A 23,154-nucleotide genomic window follows, 5' to 3' on the forward strand; every position below is an offset into this window, starting at 1 on the left:
TATCAAATCTATCTAATGTATCTATAGCTATCTAGGTACTGATGTGCCTCCCTCACTATACTATCTGAGTGTCTGCCTATAGTTTAGTTACTGACTCTATTGCCCATTTGACATTAACCATAAATTCTTTCCTTCCCTCCAATCCTCACCTTCAGTGTACAGTATCATTAAATAAGAGCTGATATTTGAGCTTTTGGCAGTTGAGAGGGGCAAAGTTTTGGCCTAGATTCTTTTTTTTAATTCGTATCACTGGTGCTGTTAACTTCTCATTAAAGCTGGATCAAAAAAGATGTCTCTTTTATAACCACTAGCTTACATTTTAAGAAAGCAATTAGATGTCATGAATTAGTTAGTATTTGTAACACCCTTTGAATATCTGAAGCATTAGAGAACTTTTTCTTCTAGGTTATGATAGGAGCCATGTCAGTCTCTTATCATTTGTGCCTGGAAGTGGAGAAAAGAGGAAAGAGCTATGAGGAGGGTTGTGAGGACTCTCTGAAATGTCTCTGCTACTGTTTAGGCCATGGGAAATCAGTGTAGTGTTTCTCTGTACCACAGATGTCACTTTTGCTTGGCATAACCAATTTTGGTCTTTTTTTCAGATTCTTCACAGCCAAATTTCCTCCATTGAGAAACAGGCCACAACTGTTACTGGCTGCCCTTTGCTGATTCGCTGCAAGAACTTCCAGATCATCCAGCTTATCATACCTCAGGAAAGAGATTGCCATGATGTTTACATATCTTTAATACGTCTGGCACGGCCAGGTATGCAAGGGGAGCACAGCACTAGACGTTAATGCTTGTAAGCAATTAGCCGGATTGAATGCCCTTTGACAGGAGCCGAGGTTGTTAATGGACTATTGCCTGCTGGTGAGATGATGTCAGCATCTTTTTCAAACAACAGGGCAAAGGCAGTTTTGTTTGTAATCTGCCTGGAGAGTCTCCCCTCACTCCATCAGCAACACTCATACAAGAGGCAGCCATAATGTGGCAGTAAGTGCTAGTGAGCACACATAGTGGGACAGCTAATGCTGTCAGTAGAACAAACAAAGCCCAGGGCCATGTCTAGTTAGAGGTCACTAGCAGGCACTGGCTGGCAGGGCGGATTTGATTTAAATTACTAGTCAGGAAGACTTGATTTAATCATAGATTTCTATGTTGTTATAACAATACATATTCTTCACCACTCAGAGATAGATGTAGGTTTCATTTTTAGAAGATTCACACCATCATTTTTTAAGTGATTTAGTTTGAAAACTTTTCAGGACAGGGAGTCAATTGGCTCCTATTATCTCCCTCTGGCTGGCCAATGAGTGGCAGTGCCTATGGGGATTAGAGGCCTACTCTTGCAAGGACTGCCCCTCCCCTTTCCTTCTGAGGCTATCCCATGCTCTGCGGATCCAGTCACATTTTCCACCAGTTGAACCAGGTGGGTGGCATTGCTGCAGAGCAGCATCATGTTTTGCCTCTAGCCATAAAGCATCTGCCATTGACACTGTGGGGGGGGATGGGAATCTTACTCACCTGAAGTTAATAGGACAGATTGTAAAGTGAGCAGGATTTGGCCTACCAATACTGGTGGTTGCAACTTTTCTATGCCCTGTTTCTGTCTGCCAGAGTGCTGCACCCTCTTGAAGGGTAGTATAATTGCTGTACAGTTGTGGACTGCTTGTCCTCCCTAGGAGGAATTCTGGCTGAATCAGGTTCTATTTTCCCTCCCCCACTTGCCTTTTTTCCTGCATTATACCATACCTGAAACTGTAAGATCCCATCTTCTGTCGTGATATTGTGTAATGCCGTGTAACAGTTTGTGACATAGGTGGCCTAACCACACTAAAGGGTCCAATTCTACTTTCATTTGTACCTGTCAACTTCTAATGGAACATGCACAGGTACAACTGAAAGCAGAATTTGGCCCTTTAGCTTAGGCTACTTTGTGTCACAGTAACATTTGAAGTTGTACAACAGCAGAATTTAGCTCAATGACTATAATACTGTCTTTGTATCAGGCCTTAAATATTATAGAGGGTATATGTTAACTAAGCTTTAAGGCACAATCGATGCTTTTGGAAAACCTTTATGTACCGTCATATGATATTAAAACCTGAGATGATAGGCAGGCTAGATATACATACAACCAAGACATGTATATTATAATTTGATATAGTTGTGAAAGTTTCCACTTTAGTTTTGTGAGCAGGTACAATGGAAAGGAAATATCTGAAGTGTAGTTTTATTCAGCTAATTTAATGCATTCTTTGGCAACTGGGATGCAAAATAAATATCAGGATTTCAGCCAGATTTTTTATTTGAAGTTACTTTTTTCAGGTTAAAGTTAACAATTATACACAGTTGTACATAAGCAAATGAGGCTGTGCCATAACAAAAAACACAGAACGACGTTTGATCTAGCAAACTGCGTTTCAGTGATCTTTCTTCTCTTTTTCTTTAAATAATGACTTTGCTGATCTTGAGCTCAGTGCCTGAGTCATAAAGATTTAACAAGGGAACTTTCCTTCCTTTCTGTCCTCATATTTGTTAATAATTGTTTCTAAAGAGGGAACTGAGTTCCCCAAGGAACTGTGATAACATTACAAACCACACAAGCTTTTTAATTAATGGAAATCATCATGTCATTAGACGCCAGAGACATGTTTAGCTTTATTTTTTCCCTATGTATTTAATGGAAACTTAAAACTAGTCTTTATTGCTCTGTTAAATCTAAAACAATCACCTATAATGGAAGTACAGTAGATGCTTTCTGCAGAAGAAGATGGACGTTAAAATGAAAGCCATTTTTATTAAAGCCATACATAAGTTCCTGTTCTCTATTTTTGACTTATTCTGCTTATCAAGGACATAAAATAGAAGTAACTGAGGGTTGTATTTAAACCTGTTTGACTTCAAGACAGTTATAGTTATGGGGAGGGGTAGCTCAGTGGTTTGAGCATTGGTCTGCTAAACCCAGGGTTGTGAGCTCAATCCTTGAGGGGGCCACTTAGGGATCTGGGGCAAAAATCAGTACTTGGTCCTGCTAGTGAAGGCAGGGGGCTGGACTTGATGACCTTTCAAGGTCCCTTCCTGTTCTAGGAGATTGGTATATCTCCTATTAGTACAGTCTGAAACAGATTTATCAAATGGTGACATTTTCACAACAGATGTGATTGTTTGCCAGAATTCAGTGTACTTTATTTTGTTTAAATACTAAAATCTTTGATCCAAAAGCTATAAGGACCTTACAGTGAGAGGATGAAACATGCACTTGTGATGTGTTAAAGCAGGGGTGGCCAACCTGTGGCTCCGGAGCCACATGCGGCTCTTCAGAAGTTAATATGCAGCTCCTTGTATAGGCTCCGACTCCGTGGCTGGAGCTACAGGAGCCAATTTTCCAATGTGCTGGGGGTGCTCACTGCTTAACCGCAGGCCCTTCCTGCACTCCACCCCTTCCCGCCCTCTCCCCTGAGCCTGCCATGCCCTCGCTCCTCCTCCTATATTGTAAGTAGGATCAATAATACAGGCCTGTACAAGTAGGTGTGGGGGAAAGGCCACAAACAGCAGAATAGCCTACTACTTTCAAAGTAAGCTTCTATGTGATTAGATGCTGGTATATGGGCTTTTGCATAGCAAAACATACGATTCCGAATGGGAATAACAGACAATAACATCCCATACAGAGAATAACATACCAACTTTGCTTTTGGAGACTTTGTTCTCAGCTCAGATTTATTGTCCTGTCTTATTGCCTCTTTTCTCTTTCAGTGAAATATGAAGAGCTCTACTGCTTCTCATTCAACCCAAAGTTAGATAAAGAAGAGCGAGAACAAGGATGGAAGCTTGTGGGCCTCAATGAAGAATACAATCGGATGGGTGTTCCAAATAACTATTGGCAGATCAGTGATGTAAACAGAGACTACCAAGTGTGTAATTATTATTTGTATTACAGTAGATCTTAGAGGCCCCAACCAAGGCAGGGGCCTCATGGTGTTAAGTGCTGTACATAGCATCTTAAGAGACAGTCCCTCTGTCCCAAAGAGGTTAGACAGAGTGGGAGAAAGGACTCATTATCTCGTTTTACCCATGTGGAATAGAAGTACAGTAACTCCTCACTTAAAGTCGTCCCGGTTAACGTTGTTTCATTGTTACGTTGCTGATCAATTAGGGAACATGCTCGTGTAAAGTTGCGCAATGCTCCCTTCTAACGTCGTTTGGCAGCCGCCTGCTTTGTCCACTGCTTGCAGGAAGAGCAGCCCGTTGCAGCTAGCTGGTGGGGGCTTGGAACCAAGGTGGACCGGCAGCCGCCCTATCCAGGGCCGCCCCGGTGGGGGGGGGGCAGGTGGGGCAATTTGCCCCAGGCCCCGCGAGCCCTGGCCCTGGTGGTGGTCTGGGTTTTTGGCGGCATTTCGGTGGCGGGGGGCCCTTCAGTGCTGTCAAAGATGTAGAGCGACTGAAGGGTCCCCCACCGCCGAAATGCCACCAACGACCCGGACCACCGCTGGGTGAGTACAAGCGCTGCAGCTCCCCCGCTTTGTCCCAGGCCCCCTGGATCCTCTGGGCGGCCCTGCCCCTATCAGCTCCCCCTATCAGCTCTCCACTCCCCTAAGTTCCCTGTGCAGCAACTGCCCAGCAGGCTAGCAATTGCAGCTGTCCCTCCCGCCACTGCTGCTCCTGCCCTCTGCCTTGGAGCTGCTTCCCGAGACGCCTGCTTGCTGTGTGGGAGAGGGGAGGCAGGGGGGGGCTAATGTCAGGGTGTCCCCCTCCCCCTGCTCCTGCACCCTGCTTACCCCATCTTCCATAGAGCAGGGGACACACACAACAGGGCTCAGGACAGAGGGAGCTTGCTGGCAGCAGCAGCTGGGGTGTCTGTGTGTGTCTGTCTCTGATGCTCTCTCCCCTCCCTCCATTCCTGCTGCCTTGTAGAGTGTGAGAGTTAACCCTTGAGGGCTCAGCCAATTGCTAGTTCATCATTTAGCAGTAAGGCATTCCCTGGGAAATATCCCGCCCTCTGACTCCTCCACCTCAACCAAGCTTCACAATCATCATCATTGTGTACCAGTATTAAATTGTTTGTTTAAAACTTATACAGTGTGTGTGTGTATGTGTGTGTATCTATATCTATATCTACACACACACACACACACACACACACACACACACACACACACACACACACACATATACTATATAATATATAGTCTTTTGTCTGGTGGAAAAAAATTCCCTGGAACCTAACCCCCTCATTTACATTAATTCTTATGGAGAAATTGGATTCACTTAACATCATTTTGCTTAAAGTCATATTTTTTCAGGAACATAACTACAACATTAAGTGAGGAGTTACTGGTACAAGGAGATAAAGTGACTTGTCAAAATAACTTTAAGCGCATGCATAGTTAAGCATATGAATGCTTTGCTGAATTGGGGATAGTGAGTGTTTAAAATTTTTTGCCCCCACCTAATAGTTACACAAGCCATTAGTTTGAAAGAATGAATTTAACACTTTCTTACCTCCTTGTTCATGAAATTATGTGCAGTGCTGCTGAGGATTGTTTGTGATGGAATATTATCACAATGGTCTGAGAAGTCACAAATCTTAATTCCACTCCTTTCTACCTAGCTAGTTGATGTTCCTATCCTGCCCTACGTTTGTTTGAGTCAGACTTTAAAAATGTGATGAAGTAACATTAATGGAAAGAGATAGCATCCTAAATCAGTTCTGAAGTCAGCCTGTCAGTACACATCAGCTCACTCCCATTGTGCCTTGGCACTGGAGTGCACACATGCTACACAAGATCACTTGGGGTTTTGAGACCTCCTCAGAGGGGACTGTATGTTCTGCCAGAAGTTAATTGTTTTCTTTTGTTTCTAATATAAAAAGTTTGCATTTATTATAGAATTGTGGAAATAGTATGATAGAAGAAGCAGCAAAGAACCCTGTGGCACCTTATAGACTAACAGACGTTTTGCAGCATGAGCTTTCGTGGGTGAATACCCACTTCTTCGGATGCAAGTAGTGGAAATTTCCAGGGGCAGGTATATATAAGCAAGCAAGAAGCAAGCTAGAGATAACGAGGTTAGTTCAATCAGGGAGGATGAGGCCCTGTTCTAGCAGTAGAGGTGTGAAAACCAAGGGAGGAGAAACTGGTTCTGTAGTTGGCAAGCCATTCACAGTCTTTGTTTAATCCTGAGCTGATGGTGTCAAATTTGCAGATGAACTGAAGCTCAGCACTTTCTTTTTGAAGTCTGGTCCTGAAGTTTTTTTGCTGTAGGATGGCCACCTTAAGATCTGCTATTGTGTGGCCAGGGAGGTTGAAGTGTTCTCCTACAGGTTTTTGTATATTGCCATTCCTAATATCCGATTTGTGTCCATTTCCTTTTCCTTAGAGACTGTCCAGTTTGGCCGATGTACATAGCAGAGGGGTATTGCTGGCATATGATGGCGTATATTACATTGGTGGATGTGCAGGTGAATGAACCGGTGATGGTGTGGCTGATCTGGTTAGGTCCTGTGATGGTGTCGCTGGTGTAGATATGTGGGCAGAGTTGGCATCGAGGTTTGTTGCATGGATTGGTTCCTGAGCTAGAGTTACTATGGTGCGGTGTGCAGTTACTGGTGAGAATATGCTTCAGGTTGGCAGGTTGTCTGTGGGCGAGGACTGGCCTGCCACCCAAGGCCTGTGAAAGTGTGGGATCATTGTCCAGGATGGGTTGTAGATCCCTGATGATGCGTTGGAGGGGTTTTAGCTGGGGACTGTATGTGATGGCCAGTGGAGTCCTGTTGGTTTCTTTCTTGGGTTTGTCTTGCAGTAGGAGGCTTCTGGGTACACATCTGGCTCTGTTGATCTGTTTCCTTATTTCCTCGTGTGGGTACTGTAGTCTTGAGAATGCTTGGTGGAGATTTTCTAGGTGTTGGTCTCTGTCTGCGGGGTTAGAGCAGATGCGGTTGTACCTTAGTGCTTGACTGTAGACAATGGATCTTGTGGTGTGCCCGGGATGGAAGCTGGAGTCATGAAGGTAGGCATAGCGGTCAGTAGGTTTTCGGTATAGGGTGGTGTTAATGTGACCATCACTTATTTGCATCTGCTCCCCCTCTTCCACCCTGGGAAAATAAGTGATGGTCACATTAACACCACCCTATACCGAAAACCCTATACAGGATATACCGAAATCAGCTCAGGACTAAACAAAGACTGTGAATGGCTTGCCAACTACAGAACCAGTTTCTCCTCCCTTGGTTTTCACACCTCAACTGCTAGAACAGGGCCTCATCCTCCCTGATTGAACTAACCTCGTTATCTCTAGCTTGCTTCTTGCTTGCATATATATACCTGCCCCTGGAAATTTCCACTACTTGCATCCGAAGAAGTGGGTATTCACCCACGAAAGCTCATGCTGCAAAATGTCTGTTAGTCTATAAGGTGCCACAGGATTCTTTGCTGCTTTTACAGATCCATACTAACACGGCTACCCCTCTGATACTATGATAGAAGACTTAATTTAGGACAGGGGCTCTCAACCTGGGGATTACAACCACCCCTGGGGATGGGGCTGGTGTTGCAAACAGGTGTCAGAGGGTTGTGTCCACCATTCACTTCCTAAATGATAAGGGAGAAGGAGAGAGAAACAGGTGGGACCTGGTAAGGAAGAGGTTGAAAACTTCTGGTTTAGGGCAAATGTAGGAGTTAATGTGACACAGCCTTAAATGTAAGGGATCAGAATGAGCCACAGAAGGAAGGATGAATCATGAAGTGTTACAGAAAAACAAGGGAAATTAGACACCAAAAGCACTGAAAACGTTTTATCTAGATGGATCATAGAAGGGAAGAAAAGGGTAATGAAGGCAGGGTAAGGGAGAAAAAGGAGGAAAGAATACACAGAAGGAAGAGACAAAGTAGTTATTTTTATTATTTAATATGAAGTAATATACATTATAAATAAAGAAGTGTTTTTCATATATACATACATAAAAATTAGTCATATTTTTTCATGTCCCCGAAACAGGCCTGAATCTGATCTCACGTAATCAAAAATAAGTCCATTGAAGCCAGTCTTCATTGGTGCAAAAACGATTTCTCATGTGACAATGGTAAAGAATTACAAGAATTCAGTGCTCTCTTCCAACACTGAAAAGGGAACTCTGTTAAAATAGCATCCAAAAGAAATACCTTAAAAGAACATTAAGGTTGCAAAGTCAAGCCGTCACACGTTAGAAAATGCCAGCATTAAGGTAGCATGTGTAACCTCAGGGGTCAGCCTCACTTATGTGTCTAATTACATGATCACATTTTTTCCATAGGCCAATGCTCAAACCACTGAGCTATTGTCAGGGAATGAGTTATTTAATATTTCTTTTTCTCTTCAGTCAGATTGTGCCCCCAGATCTTAACCACAAATATCCAAACCCCAGCACTGAATATACAGTTATTAATTTCCTCTTGGGTGTTTCTGTGGTGCTCATCATCCTATCAGAATGCTTCACAGCTATTAATTAATCTTAGCACCCCTGTGAGAGTAAGTGGTATTTTTATCCTCATTTTACAGCTGGAGAAGCACAGAGAGATTTAGACCCAAAGTTGTGAAGTGTCCATCAATTTTGGATGCCCAGTTAGAGATGCTTAGGAACTGATTTTCTAGAGAATTTAGCATTTTGATTGCACTTTTTATATTCAAAGTACAGCTCTTGGTGACTTCAGCTGCAGCTGTGAGCACTTATCACAAATCTCATCTCAGGTGTCTCATGCTGGGCACCCAAAAATGATAAACATACAGTTAGTCACTGACTGTGAACACTTCAGTTTAAGCGGCTTGCCCAGTGTTGCCGGCTCAAAGAGCCCGAGGCGGAGCAACAGCAGGGTTCATTGCCCGGTGTGCGTCGCACTAATTATCACACCAGGGTGGAGAAGCAAAACCAGGTTTATTTAAGCCCAAAGAAAGGTGCCAGGGAGAAAAGCATTCTCAAATCCTGCACACCGATACAAGCGGTTTTTCTTTCTTTATACAGAACTTCAGCTAAGCATTCCCATTACCCCCACACTCCTCCTCTCCCCCCACCTTTCATTCCCATGCAGCAAATACACTTTGCAATAGCAATCACATGAAGCAGTTAAGTCATACTTGGCAAAAAACCACCTTAGCTCGTTAGCAACTTTTCTGTGATCAGTTATCTGTACTTTCCCACCGTGGGGGCTATGTTTTCATGCATATAACTTTAATTACAGCACCTGCTTTCCGCCTATCTTATTTAATATTGGCTACATCTAGTATCAAGCAACCTTGCCACTGCCAGTAATTAGCACATAACACAAAAGGTTACAAAAGTTTAGTAAGGCTAACAAAAGCACTTTACATAAAGATACTTTGGGTCACATAGGCCCAAAGTCACAACTTTGGTTTACTCAGGCCTAGTGGCACCAACACCAGCATTACCTAGGAACTCTGTGGCAGAGGCCAGATTTCTCAGGACAGCATTCAACTGCATAACCATGAGTCAATCGGGAAGAGAAAAGACAATTTATTTGCACACCTTCCAAATTCTGCAACTGATGAGACAGACCATACTCTTCTTTACTACACAATCCTGATTCATTTCCTGAATCCCTGTTCATCCTGTGTACTGAAATAGGCACACAAAGTTATTGGATACATGAATATAAAGCACTCCACCTTTTTCTGTTTCAGTTTTACCATCTGTAAAATAGGGATAATGATAATAATTTTTTATCTCCTAGAGGTCCTGTGACAGTCTGTCACATGGTGAACACACCATCATCGCACCACCTCATGCCAGAACATGGCATTGCAGGCCTTCTTTTGTTCTTATACCGCCTTTTCCACTGTTCTGATTCTGCAGTAGTCTGCAGCTTCCATGGCCTGGTCACCTTTCAGTTCAGTCCTAGGCCCTTAAAGAAACAGTAATGGGATTTCCTTCCAAACACTCCTTATTTCCAAATCACTTTCTTTCTACCAGTATCTGCTTGGTCCTTGTATATATCAGGCCTTCCAAAATATTAAAGGACCGTGCCCTGTGGTGGGGGAGAGTTAACTCTGAGGCCTCTCTTCCATTAAGGGGACAGACTACCCTGTCACTGGGGCATAATTAACGTTTGAAACACTTTAGGATCCTCAGAATGAGGGTGGTGTGTAATTGTGATTTTGTTTTTGTAATCGTGATGATTAAAGTTAACATTCATGTTAAGTTCTATTTGAATAGACAAAGTAAGCAAACAAACAAACAGTTTCCTTTGGCAGGTCTGTGATTCATACCCTACTGAAGTGTACGTACCAAAATCTGCAACTGCACACATCATTGTGGGGAGCTCTAAATTCCGGAGCAGAAGACGTTTCCCAGCCCTTTCCTACTACTGTAAGGATAATAATGTAAGTGTGGACCTGAGTTTTGGGGTGAGAGGGTGTGAGACCACCTGGCCTGTAACCCTGATGCCTTAAATGCTCTGCTGCTGTAGCTCAGCCTGGACACTAACAGTCACGCAATAAGCATGTAGTTCCCTGACCCTGCTGGTGGTAGCTATTCTGCAAATTATCTCTTCCTGCTGCAACCTCCAATACAAATGAATAGCCCATTGATTTTGGCCACACCTGGTTTGAGGTGTTGGACTCTTTCCATTGTCTGGACAAACCCGTTTATCAACTCCTCCTGATATGCCTGGTTTAAATGCCTTTTAGTCACAGACTTTAAAGCATAATATCAGTGAGCACCCATAATTTCACATACAGCATTGTTTCATATATTCAGTGATACTATTGACCAGAATGTTGTTAGTTTTCAAATGGTATTTCACAAGGCATATTTTGTACAAAAATCATTGCAGTAATATGTAGGGTGTGAATACAGGGGTGCTGACAGACAGAACAACATTAAATTATTAATATTCAGCTACATTTAATGAATAATATTGCTCTACTCTTCCTGTTAATTGTACATGTAATGGAGCTATTTTGTTCATTTCCTAGTGATCTGTTTTGTAAATAACTTTATGTAGTAAATTATTAATGCACATTAAACACATGAGGGGATGTTATTTGTTTTAATGCAGGCCTCAATCTGCAGGAGCAGCCAGCCCTTGTCTGGTTTCAGTGCTCGGTGCCTTGAGGATGAACAGATGCTGCAGGCCATCAGAAAGGCAAATCCAGGAAGCAATTTCATATATGTTGTTGACACTCGGCCTAAAGTAAGTATGTTACAATTCTGGCACATATTTAACAACACCAGGTATGTATTGCAAAGTCAGAGAAAATACAGAAGTCCAAATTATGGTGGCCACTAGGGGCTAGATTCTAGTCTCTCAGTTGCTTCCAGGTAAATCCACAGTAATTCCACTCTGTAAAGTTACTCTGGACTTACCTTTTGAGTCTGAACTCCAGGTTATAAACCTTTGGAAAATCACAGTTCACACGCTCTGTAGAGACTTGCTAGAGCTTAACAGCTCAAATCCCCAAGATTCTATCTGCACTGAGCATCCTCTATCCCCTCACAGCTCCTAGTGCTGACCAGACTCTGCATGTACCATCCCCACAGAGCGACTGAGCCTCCTCCATCCCCTCACAACTCCTACCTGTGACTGGACTGAGCATATGCCATTCCAGCAGAGTGACTGCTCATGTGCCAGCCCAGAGCTAAGGGGCTCAGAAGCCATTTCTCAGTAATGGCCGCTCACAGATGCCCCAGGCCAAGGTGGGGCCAGGCACTGGTACTGAGAGCAGGGAGCCTGTCTCTCCTGGGCTTGCAATGGTGACACCCTGGCAGTGTGGAGAAGGAAAAGATCTGATTCAGATTCAGAGTGGACAAAAGCTGAGTCGAGGGCATTGCAGAGGAAGGCGGGGGGTATATATTGGCACAAGGAGCCTGGGAGGCAGAGACTGGTACTGGCTGGGCAAGGAGACTGGGACCTGGGTGGGGTAGGGAGGCTAGGACTGGCTAGGTAGGAAGGCTGGGAGGGGAGGCTGGCACTGGGAGCCAGGGGAAGCGGGAGGCTGGGACTGGTTGAGCAAAGAAACCATTAGGAACCAGGGTAGGGAAATGGGGATTGGAAGCTGTTGGGAGAAATGGGGTTAGGATGATTTTTCCAAGGTTGTTAGTTATTGCTGAGAGGCTACTTTGTTTGTGTTAGGGAGAACACTCATGTCTAATTCAAAAGGAGAGAGAGATTTGAATTCAACAGATTATTTATATCCTCATAGCAAGGCATGCTGAGGACTGTCCTAAAAGAACACTGTCCAGATGAAACTTCTTTTACATTGTTCACTGACACTAAAAGATGAGCAGATGGGCGTTTAGTGCACTTGGTAGAAAATATTCTGCCTACTTTTTTTTTTTTTTAATATATAAATTGCAAGTTGAAAGAGGTTTCTATATTAGAGATCTGGGGTTAGATTCACAGGACACCCAACTGCCTCTTTAGGCTGCTAAGTCCAACATTTAGGTGCCATTCTAGGGCACAATGATTGGAGGGACAGAGCAGTCCCAGTCTCTTTCATGTGAGGGGAGGAGAGAAGGCCTGGAGTGGGGTGAGGGCTCCATCTTCTCATGCTGCCGCCTCCTCTTTTGCTCCCGGGCCTGCTCCAGAAGGAGAGATTGTGACTTGGTTAGGACATGATGGTTGGTAACTTGTTAGAAAAACCCACTCCTCAGGAAAATCTAGTTGTGCCCCTGCACCACTGGCATTCACAAAACCTTTGCTCAGCTGCTGTCTAACCCAGCAGGTGCCTAAGTTTCCACTGCTGAAGTCTTATAGGTACCTAAATTTCTGCCAATGGGCATGGTCAGAGTCCCTAAATCCTGACACTACCAAGTTGCTCTGAGCCTAACTCATAAACCCTGTTGGGATTCATAAACTAGGGATTCTCCTGCCTGTGTTACCTGTGGGGGCCCAAGTCAGTAGACATGCTCAAAGTACATCTAACCTGCATAAAAGGCAGAGGAGGAACCCACACTTTAGCCCACTCGCTAGAATACCCAGTGGTTAGCGCACTCATCCAGGATGTGGGTGATCTAGGTTCAAACCCCTCCCTGTTCTGAAGCAGAGATTAGAATCCAGGTGTCCCACATTTTGGATGAGTGCTCTAACCACTGGGATACTAGATATAAGGAAGTGGCATCGCCACTATCTCTCCATAATTTTTCACAAGAAAGGGCTGGCTTAGGCACCCAGCTTTGGGAGAGGGTTCACAGCTGTGAATCCCAAGTGAGATAGGTGCCTCCCTCTGACTAGGGCCTAGGTATCTAACTTCCTTTGAGTGGCAGGGCCACCACCCTACAGGCCATCTGACTAGAGACACATTCCTGTATGCTGTATGTTCTTATGAAATATCATACTATTGTAAATTTTAGAAGGTACTACCGAATGTAGAAAATGAATTGTGTGTGCATAGAGCTGCTCCCAGCTTAGAAATCTGGTACTCTGGTGGAATGAGGACTGCAAATTAGCAATCAAGGAAGGAAATAGGTCACACAAGCAAGCAAAAAACTCAATGAATAGTAAAAAGTTAATGAATTATAAAAGATGTAAGGTGGTGTCACAAATGATTATCAAAAAGCCAAAAAAGGAAAGTTGGAGAAATTTCTGTGGGAAATTGAACAAAGATTCAAAGCTTTCAGAAATATATAAACAAATTCAAAGTGAATGGATTTCAAAGTAAAAGTAAATATCTATCTGGTCTTACTGTAAGCAATGAGACTGAGGTCTTCAATTTAGGAAAGGCAGACACTTTAGCAAAAGAATCCCAAAAGGCCAATAATGATATGAATCAAAACAAAGGCAGGCACTTTAGCAAAAGCTCATCTAGTCTCACTTCCTTTATATCACAGGCCACCAACACCCACACACTGAACCCAGCAACTGAAACTAGACCAACATACTTTTTAATATGGAATTATCAGATTACTTTTATCCCTTCACTAACTAGGCTTGTGTGAAAATTTTAGTCACTCACTCGAACACAAATGAATGATGGGGTTTCAGCAAGATCCCAATAGTCTGTATACAGTTGGAGCTTATACAGAAACAAGGATCAGCCTCTCTGAACTACAACTTGTACAGATCATTCTTTTAGTCCTTAGGGCCTAGCTAAATCCTAGGTGTTTCATGCCAGAGGACGAGCCAGGAGGAGGGAATGTTTTTGGCTACAGTGGGAGGGCTGGGTTGGGACTAATGGGAAGAGCCACTTCAGATCCAACCTGTCACTACCCGACTGGGAACCCTGTCCAGCCTCCCTCAGCTATTAGTTTAGGCTAAGAACCAGCATGGCACCTGTGGTGCATGTCTAGAGGTCAGGCCAAAGAACAATGGGCGCCGCGGGAAGTGGCGGCCAGCACGTCCCTGCGGCCTGCGCTGTTTCCTGCAGCTCCCATTGACCGGGAACGGCAAACCACCGCCACTGGGAGCTGCGGGCGGCCATGCCTGCAGACGGTCAGTGTAAACAAACTATTTCGCGGCCTGCCAGCAGATTACCCTGATGGGCCGTGTGTGGCCCGCGGGCTGCAGGTTGCCCACCGCTGCTTTAAAGGTTGAGCACCCTTCTAAAAAGGTGTAGCTACTAGAGTACACAAGTAAAATGAGAATATTCAGTTACAAGCTTTGAATTTTTAAATAACAGTTTAATTAATCCCCTTTTCTTCACTACAATAGACTGAAAGTTGTCTTTTGAGCATGACCTGTTTCCTGCTCTCACACAGTCTTTTTTGTTTTATTTTTGCAGCTCAATGCAATGGCAAACAGAGCAGCAGGGAAAGGATATGAGAATGAAGACAATTACTCCAACATCAAGTTTCAGTTCATTGGTATTGAGAACATCCATGTTATGAGGAGCAGTCTGCAAAAAATGCTAGAAGGTAAAACTTTTCTTGATATCAATATACAGAGAGGTGGCCTAATTCTTCTGTCAAGCAGGTGTAAATCCAGAGTTATTTTCTTTGAAGTCAGTTGTATTTCACTTGTAAAACAGGTGAGAGAGGAGAATCAGGCCTATTGATATTGTACAGTGTATATCTCCCTGTTTGCTAAAACATTTGTGCCACATATCATCATCCAAAGAAAAATGTTCTCTTGATTACAACAGTGTCTTTCTTTCAGTGATATTTCACCAATATTATTTTTCTTATGTGGTTTATAAGTTGTCTGTTTAAAAAAAAACAGTTTGAATTGAAACTCAGGTAGGGACAATTTTTAGGCATTTCTTAAAAAAAAAATCACTGTGGCTTTAGTGGACAATTTATGTTCGGGTTTGAGCTTGTAAAGCACAGTACTTTGATTTTTTTAAAAATTTCATTGGCAAATGGGGAGTTCATACCTTTTTATATCGTAAACTCTAACATAAACCCTTCTTATGTTCTGTACAGTGCAAGTCATATGAGGCCTAATTGTACAACCCTTAGTCACACGGGTGCAACCCTTGCGCGTGTGCGCGCACACACACACACACACGCGCATATAATTTCATGGAAACTACAGTAATTCTCATGTAAATCATCACCAATGCCAGTAAGGATTACCCAGCCCATTATTGGTATTATTATTTAATATTTGTATTACATTAGTGCCCAGAGGCCCCAGTCATAAAAATGCCCCATTGTGCTAGATGTTATACAAATATATAAAGATCCCATACCTTCCCCAGCGTTGGTGCTTAACTAATACATAATAGTCTGTTCCTCAAATCTAGTTCTGTGTATTTGAATTTCTTGACTATGTCTGATTTTGGTTTGTGTTTTGGAAAAGATAAACCAAATGTGTACGGGCATGTCTACACTGGCAAAGTTACAGCTCTGGTAGTTACAGCACTGCTCAGAGAGTGCTGAAGGGAAGCCACTGCTGTGTGTTCACACTGTCAGCTGCCCGCATAATAGTGTGTTCACACTTGCGGCACTTGCAGCGGTATTCGGAGCAGTGCACTCTAGGCAGCTATCCCACAGAGCACGTCTTTCTCTTCTGCTGCTAAGAGTTGTGGGAAGGTGGAGGGGGTCGCGGGGCACCCTGGGTCCTTTCCCAGTGCCCTGTAATGCATTGCTTCGTATCGCAGCAATCCCTGTGCTTCTGTCTGCATTTGGCACCATCTTTCAACGGTTTGTGTATTGCAGTGCAGGGTCAAAGTGAAGGAGCTGCAGAACACCTATCACAAAGCATGGGAGGCAAATCGCCACTCCTGTGCTGCGCCCACGAGCTGCCGGTTCTACAAAGAGCTGGATGCGATATTCGGCGGCGAACCCACCTCCACTGCGGCTACTTCAGTGGTTCGCGTGCCAGTAGAAAGTGGACCAAGCCAGGAGGAGGAAATCTTGGACAAGGATGTGGAGGGGAAGGGGGACACACAGGATGACTCGGAGGCCAAAGATGCATGTGGTGGGAGACAAGCCTGCTTTCTGCAACCCTCCTTCCCCCAACAACTTGCTTCAGCAGTTCCCAAAATTAAATCTACTTACCAGGGGTCTCCTCTCCTGTTTGCGCTTTGCCAAGATCTGACAGCTGTGACTGGCCAGCCTCCTCCAGGGTAGAGAAAAGCTCTGGCTGCATGCATCTTTGGCCTCCGAGTCATCCTCTGTGTCCCCCTTCCCCTCCACATACTCATCCAAGATTTCCTCCTCCTGGCTTGGTCCACTTTCTACTGGCATGCGAACTACTGAAGTATCCGCAGTGGAGGTGGGTTCGCCGCCGAATATCGCGTCCAGCTCTTTGTAGAACCGGCAGCTCGTGGGCGCAGCACCGGAGTGGCGATTTGCCTCCCATGCTTTGTGATAGGTGTTCCGCAGCTCCTTCACTTTGACCCTGCACTGCAATGTGTCCTAGTCATATCCCCTTTCAGTCATGCATCGTGAAATCTGTCCGTAGGTATCATAACTCCTACGGCTGGAGCGCAGCTGGGAATGGACAGCCTCCTCTCCCCAAATGCTGATGAGGTCCAGCAGTCGGCATTGCTCCAAGTGGGGGATTGCCTAGTGCATGGAGCAGGCATGGCCACCTGGAAAGATGCACTGAGACCACTGCATGCATCACCGAGCAAACAGGAAGGGGACTTTCAAAATTCCAAAGGAATTTACAGGGTGGGGATGACGGTTGGTCACCTGAGGGGAGGGCAGTAGAGTTCAAACCGATGACCAGAGAGGCGAGAACAGGCATTGTGGGACACCTCCCGGAGGTCAGTCACAGCATGGTAATTCACTAGGGTGTCTACACTGGCACAGCGCTGTAGCCCCGGTGCAGAAAGCTGTATGCCTCTCCTCGGGGTAGTTTTTTTACATCGCTGCAACCGCACAGTTTCTGCGCACTAAGTGACTTGGCAATGTGTATGCCTCGAGAATTACAGCGCAGAAAGCTGCTTTACTGTGCAGAAACTTGCCAGTGTAGACAGGGCCTAAGATATTAAACTCTAGAATTAACTATTGCAGTAGCATATGTGTTGGGTGAATTACAGACCACACCTGAATCTTCAGCTAATGAGTTAGCTAAAACCTCTAAAGTAGAGTGCATTGCCTTAATATCGTCTTGAGGTGACAAAAGCATGAATCATGGTAGTGAGATCTGCATCTGAAAGAAAGTCACAGCCTCCTGGCCAGATGCAAAGGTAAGATACTCCCTGGGCTGTCCACTTGTAATGTGGAGTGCAGTCACAATTGCTCTCCTTTTGTATGGTGCAGCATAGACCCCTGCTGCATACCAGTCTCAGAGTGGTGGTGGGGCATGACACCCCCCATCTCCTCCCAACCACCACATGCTGTCTGATTCGGCGGGGAGTCTCCTGGCACACGTCTTCCCAATTATGCACCCATGTAAACTTGGCCCTAGGTGGGGTTGCTGGTTAATTCAGTATCTGCAAGGCAACTTATTTTCATACAATACATCAGCCTCGCTATGGGGTATTATTATTAAGTTCCTTGATCTAAGAGTCTTAGGGTGAGGGCACAGAGGATTTCCAGTTAATGGTAATGTATTGTTTGGCTAGAAGTAATGCCAAGTGAATAAACCTGTCCTTGTATTTGTTCAGCACAAGTCCATCAAAGATAATGTAGTAAAAAAACACCAAGCTGCGTGGGATACTAATGTGCTTTGGCTCTAAAACGATGCAAAAGTTCATCAGATGGGACCATGCCCAAAACCCCTATCAAGCAACATCATTTATTTATTATGTATCTATGGTCTTAACATCTCACACAGTGTGGGAGCTAAACATCCCAGCATCTGTTTTAAAGAAGACGGCAGGTTGAAGCCGTCTCTTTTCCTTACAATCTCCCATCTATAAACCTGGAAGGATTGATAAAAATTAGAAGTTTGAGAGGCCCAGGCCATGATCACAGGTACCAAAATAGTTAAGCACATCACCATCATATTGAATCTTTTACTGAGCCTCATGGCTTTCAGCTCAGGAGGACAGGAGGACAGGTTAAGTATGTTTTAAGAGTCAGAAAATAAATTTTAAAACAGTTGAAGATGTTTTATAATATACAAATGTGTATTCTGGAGCCTTTCTCTTCTCCCAGTTACAGTAGCTGCCATCATCTGCTTCTCTTGTTGGCCTTTTTCAAAAGGTCTTGCCTAAACTGTTCACAAAAAGTAACTCTGATTCAAAAGGAGACAGATAATATTAATATACATTTAATACTAGTTTTAAACCTTTGTATCGATGTGTATTTAGCTTAACCCAGTCCATTCTACGATGTAAATCAGGGGTCGGTAACCTCTGGCATGTGGCTCGCCAGGGTAAGCACCCTGGTGGGCCAGGCCAGTTTGTTTGCCTGCCGCATCAGGTTCGGCCAATCACAGCTCCCACTTAGGGTGACCAGATGTCCCGATTTTATAGGGACCATCCTGATTTTTGGGTCTTTTTCTTATATAGGCTCCTATTACCCCCCCACCCCCTGTCCCGATTTTTCACATTCGCTGTCTGGTCACCCTACTCGCACTGGCCGTGGGTCGCCGCTCCAGGCCTATGGGGGCGGCGGGAAGCTGCGGCCAGCACATCCCTTGTTTTTCTTACTTTCAATCAAATATTTAAATATTAACTCACACAATGTCTGCTGAATGTGAGACATTGTGGAACATTTCAGGGAACATAGACATCTTTTAAAAGAGTAAGCTATGGATGCTGATCAAAAGTGATTTCAGTTTACCATGTGCTGCTGCTGGTTTTAAGTGGGCAGTGTGGAGAAGAAGATACGGAGACACAGAGCACCTGTTCCTGATCTCCCACTGGCATAAAATAGGGGTACAGTAACTCCTCACTTAAAGTTGTCCCAGTTAACATTGTTTTGTTATTAGTTTGCTGATCTATTAGAGAACATACATGTTCCGTTACAAGGTTGTTTGGCTCGCCCCACTCCGCCCACCCTGCATTCCCGCCAGGGAGCGGGCAAGCCGCTAATCCCGCTCCCTGGCAGGAGCGCCGGGCGGGCAGAATGGGGCGAGCCCCTATGCCCCAACCCCTCTACGCCCGTTTCAAGCAAGCTTCACAATCATCAATGCTGAGTACAGTATTAAATTGTTTGTTTAAAATTATTTAAAACTTATACTGTATATGTATATAATGTCTTTTGTCTGGTGAAAATTTTCCCCCTGGAACACTACCCCCCCTTTTACATTAATTCTTATGGGGAAATTGGATTTGCTTAACATCGTTTTGCTTAAAGTAGCATATTTCAGGAGCATAATTACAACATTAAGCGAGCAGTTACTGTATTGTAATTCCATTGACATCAATGGAGTTAAGATGGAGCAAGAGGAGAATTGGTTCTTGAGTCTAGGATAGTGAAGGTTGCAGATGGCTTTTCTATGATGGATCTCAGATAATTCCCTGATAGAGCTGGCTGAATTCTTTTTGACAGAACAGTTTTCCATTGGAAAATCCAGTTTCTTTGAGACTGAAATGTTTCACAGGCACATGTCAATTGTGAAGAAGAAATTTTCTATGGGAAAATGTCAAAACAGTTCATTTCAATTTTGTTTTGATAAAGTAAAAATATTTTTATGGCTTTATCAATTGATGTAATTTCATTTTGACTTTATTGTATATTGATGCATGTATTTAATATTATATATAATTATATTAAGATTTACTCCTCAAAATGAAACCATTTGATATTATCAAAACAACTTGATTGTGAATCAAAATTTTTCAGAATTTCCATTCCAGGAGAAGTTTTGAAATTTTGTCTTTTTGTCCAGATTCAGAATGAAAACAAATTTCAAAATGTCAGAATTTTCCATGGGATGGAATTCCATTTTCCAACTAGCTCATTCTTTGCTAATTAGTGTGAGAGAATTTAACTGTAATACTAAGTTACACATTTAATGGCTAAGGGAAAATCCTACCCCTCTGTTCACCCATGGGAGAACTCAAACTGGATGAACTGCACATCCATTGCATGGGGGAGCCCGCTTGCAAAGGGGCTGAGTACTGCAGTGGCTCTCTGTGCTGGAACATAAGGGTGATATATGTGCAGTAGAGAGAAATACCTGAAACTCTGGAACAATGATTACAACCACTATTCTTCTTCATTCTGTGGAGGAGCATGTCTGTTTGCACCATCCTACACCCTAATTACCCTTCCTCAGTTTAGCTCTATTTTGCTTTACCCTCCCCCAACAGGATTTAGCCGTAAGTTTAAGGACAATAAAATTCCACTGAATTGTTGTCCAAATGAATACAAAAGTAATATTTAATCTACTGAATTATGTTAACAAAGGGACAAATTCTGGCCAGTGCTCCACATGCGCACCTCAGAAGATCCACAGCTGACATTGGGAGTGCTGGGCAGAAGTTGGCTGACTGTATCCTGCCTCCTCTGAAAAGCTGCAGGGAGATTGCTCCTCATATTTCTGGCATGGCCAAAGGGTCAGGCAGTGTGGTCTGCACCCTCGAGTGTGTACACGTTTGTGGTCACTGTGACCAGGTAATAGCCCTTATGCGCAACCCTGTGCCAAATCATTCCTGTGCTAAGCAGAAAAGTATGCACAAGGGAGCTGTGTGTAGGGCTGGTCTCAGCCAAGTAGGGTAACCAGATATCCTGATTTTATAGGGACAGTCCCGATATTCAGGGCTTTTTCTTTCATAGGCGCCTATTACCCCAAACCCCCATCCCGATTTTTCACACTTGCTATCTAGTCACCCTACAGCTAAGATTCAGGGGCCCATTAATATTGATTTGGTAGCATATTTGTATTCCTCATTGGGTGAGTTTAGCTCCTGTTTCCAGGTGGCCACCAGAATTTGATCTGTTATGATTTTTACATTTAGATGATGCACGTGCTCTTTGTCTGTATTTGAACAACAAAAATAGTGACTAAGGACTTCTCTTCTATTAATATTAGGAGCATCCGTTGCTTAGATAGGAACAAAACCTATGGTCTTTGGACTTCATTGGGAGTTTTGCTTGGGTAAGGACTGCAGGGTTTGGCCCAGACTTTAACCCAGTGGTCTCCAACCTTTTTATGCCCAAGATCACTTTTTGAATTTAAGGGCAACCCAGAATCTACCCTGCCCCTTCCCTGAGGTCCCCAAAGCCCCACCCCGCTCACTCCATTCCCCCCCCCCCGTCGCTTGCTCTCCCCCACCTCACTCACTTTCACTGGGCTGGGGTTGGGGGTTGGGGTTCGGGAGGGGGTGCAGGCTCTGGGCTGGGGCTGAGGGGTTCGCAGTGTGGGAGGGGCTCTTGGCTGAGTCTGGGGCAGGGAGTTGGGGTACAGGCAGGGCCGGCTCCAGACCCCAGCGCGCCAAACGCACGCTTGGGGCGGCATTTTGCCGGGAGGGCAGCAGGCGGCTCCAGCGGACCTTCCGCAGTCATGCCTGCGGATGCTCCACTGGAGCCGCGGGACCAGCGCACCCTCCGCAGGCACGTCTGCAAGAGGTCCCCCGGAGCTGCGGGACCTCAACCAACAGCGTGCCCCCTGCGGCGTGCCGCCCTGCTTGGGGTGGCCAAATTCCTAGAGCTGCCCCTGGGTACAGGAGGGGGTGAGAGGTGCTGGTTGTGGGAGGGAGATCAGGGCTGGGGCTTGGGGTGCAGGAGGGGCTCGGGGTACAGAAGGGGGTATGGTGGCTCTGGGCTGGGGCTTGGGGTGCGGCCTCCTGCCAGGCACTTACCTCCGGCGGCTCCCAATTGGTGGTGCAGCGTGGCTGCTGCTAATGCAGGCTCCCTGCCTACCCCTGCCCCACGCTGCTCCCAGAAGGGTCCAATGTGCCCCTGTGGCCACTGGAAGGAGGTGGGGGGGAAGGGGCTCCGTGCATTACCCCTCTCTGCAAGCACTGCCCTCACAGCTCCCATTGGCCACAGCTCCCTGTTCCTGGCTAATGGGAGCTACAGGGGCGGTGCTTGCAGGCAGGAGCCACGCGCAGAGGGAAACCCCTACCCCCAGGGCTGCACTGGCTGCTTCCGGGAGCGGTGTGGGGCTGGGGACAGGCAGGGAGCCTGCCTTAGTAACAGCCCTGCTGCACCACCAGTTGATCATGATCGACCGGTTGGTGACCACTGCTTTAACCCTTCCCCCAACTGAGCAAAAGCCAACTTTAGGATTTGTGGGGCCTCAAGCTGCCGGAAATGGGAAAATTAATCCAGCAGTTGCCTCCCATACTGTCAGATCTATAGTGCTATTGCTGGTGGGCACTATAGATCTGACAGTATGCTGTTCCTTCTCCCACTCCAGTCCAGTTACTGGGGAGAAAAATAAGGGCAGCCTATGAGATGCTGAGCTTCCATACAATGTACTGCCCCAAGTGGCTCCTTGATTTTCCTGTGCGTAAAGTTATCTCTGCCCCATACCCTCCTCCATGTGAAATAGCTGCAGAGCCTTTTATAATTCAAACATTTTCATTTCTTTTCTTTTGATACACAGATATTTTTGTGGCTTCATGTATGTTTTGCCTAGTAACTGAATTCAGCATTAGTTGAATTTACTGTTAAACTACAGATCAGTAGTCAGCATCACAGATCAGTAGCCAGCATCACTTAAACTATGTGGCATATGTCTCTGATTTAGGACAAATTGGCCTTTGCTCAGTAAAATGGTAAGTAAATATTGATTCTGATTTGGTAGCAGAAATGAGCAAAGTAGTATTTCAGCTTTACCCTGGGCTTTTGCAAATAGAGCCAGCAGCTTCAATTAAAATTCAACTACTAATTGCTTATGCTTCCATCTGCACAGGAGCATTAATCATTTG

The 23,154-nt window shown here is 44.8% G+C and overlaps 1 protein-coding gene across 3 annotated transcripts in view; it reads left to right on the forward strand.

Moving 5' to 3' along the window:
- MTMR7 (myotubularin related protein 7) overlaps positions 1–23,154 on the forward strand; it is a 69,122-nt gene that overhangs the window by 25,386 nt on the left and 20,582 nt on the right. For all 3 annotated transcript variants that reach the window (XM_039539212.1, XM_039539214.1, XM_039539213.1), the window contains exons 3-7: positions 603–765; positions 3,760–3,917; positions 10,246–10,374; positions 11,052–11,186; positions 14,713–14,845. In XM_039539212.1, the coding sequence (XP_039395146.1) occupies positions 603–765; positions 3,760–3,917; positions 10,246–10,374; positions 11,052–11,186; positions 14,713–14,845 (718 nt within the window). The remainder of the gene's footprint in view (positions 1–602; positions 766–3,759; positions 3,918–10,245; positions 10,375–11,051; positions 11,187–14,712; positions 14,846–23,154) is intronic.

This window comes from Mauremys reevesii, linkage group 5 (genome assembly GCF_016161935.1).
Source record: "Mauremys reevesii isolate NIE-2019 linkage group 5, ASM1616193v1, whole genome shotgun sequence".
Lineage (NCBI taxonomy): Eukaryota > Metazoa > Chordata > Testudines > Geoemydidae > Mauremys > Mauremys reevesii.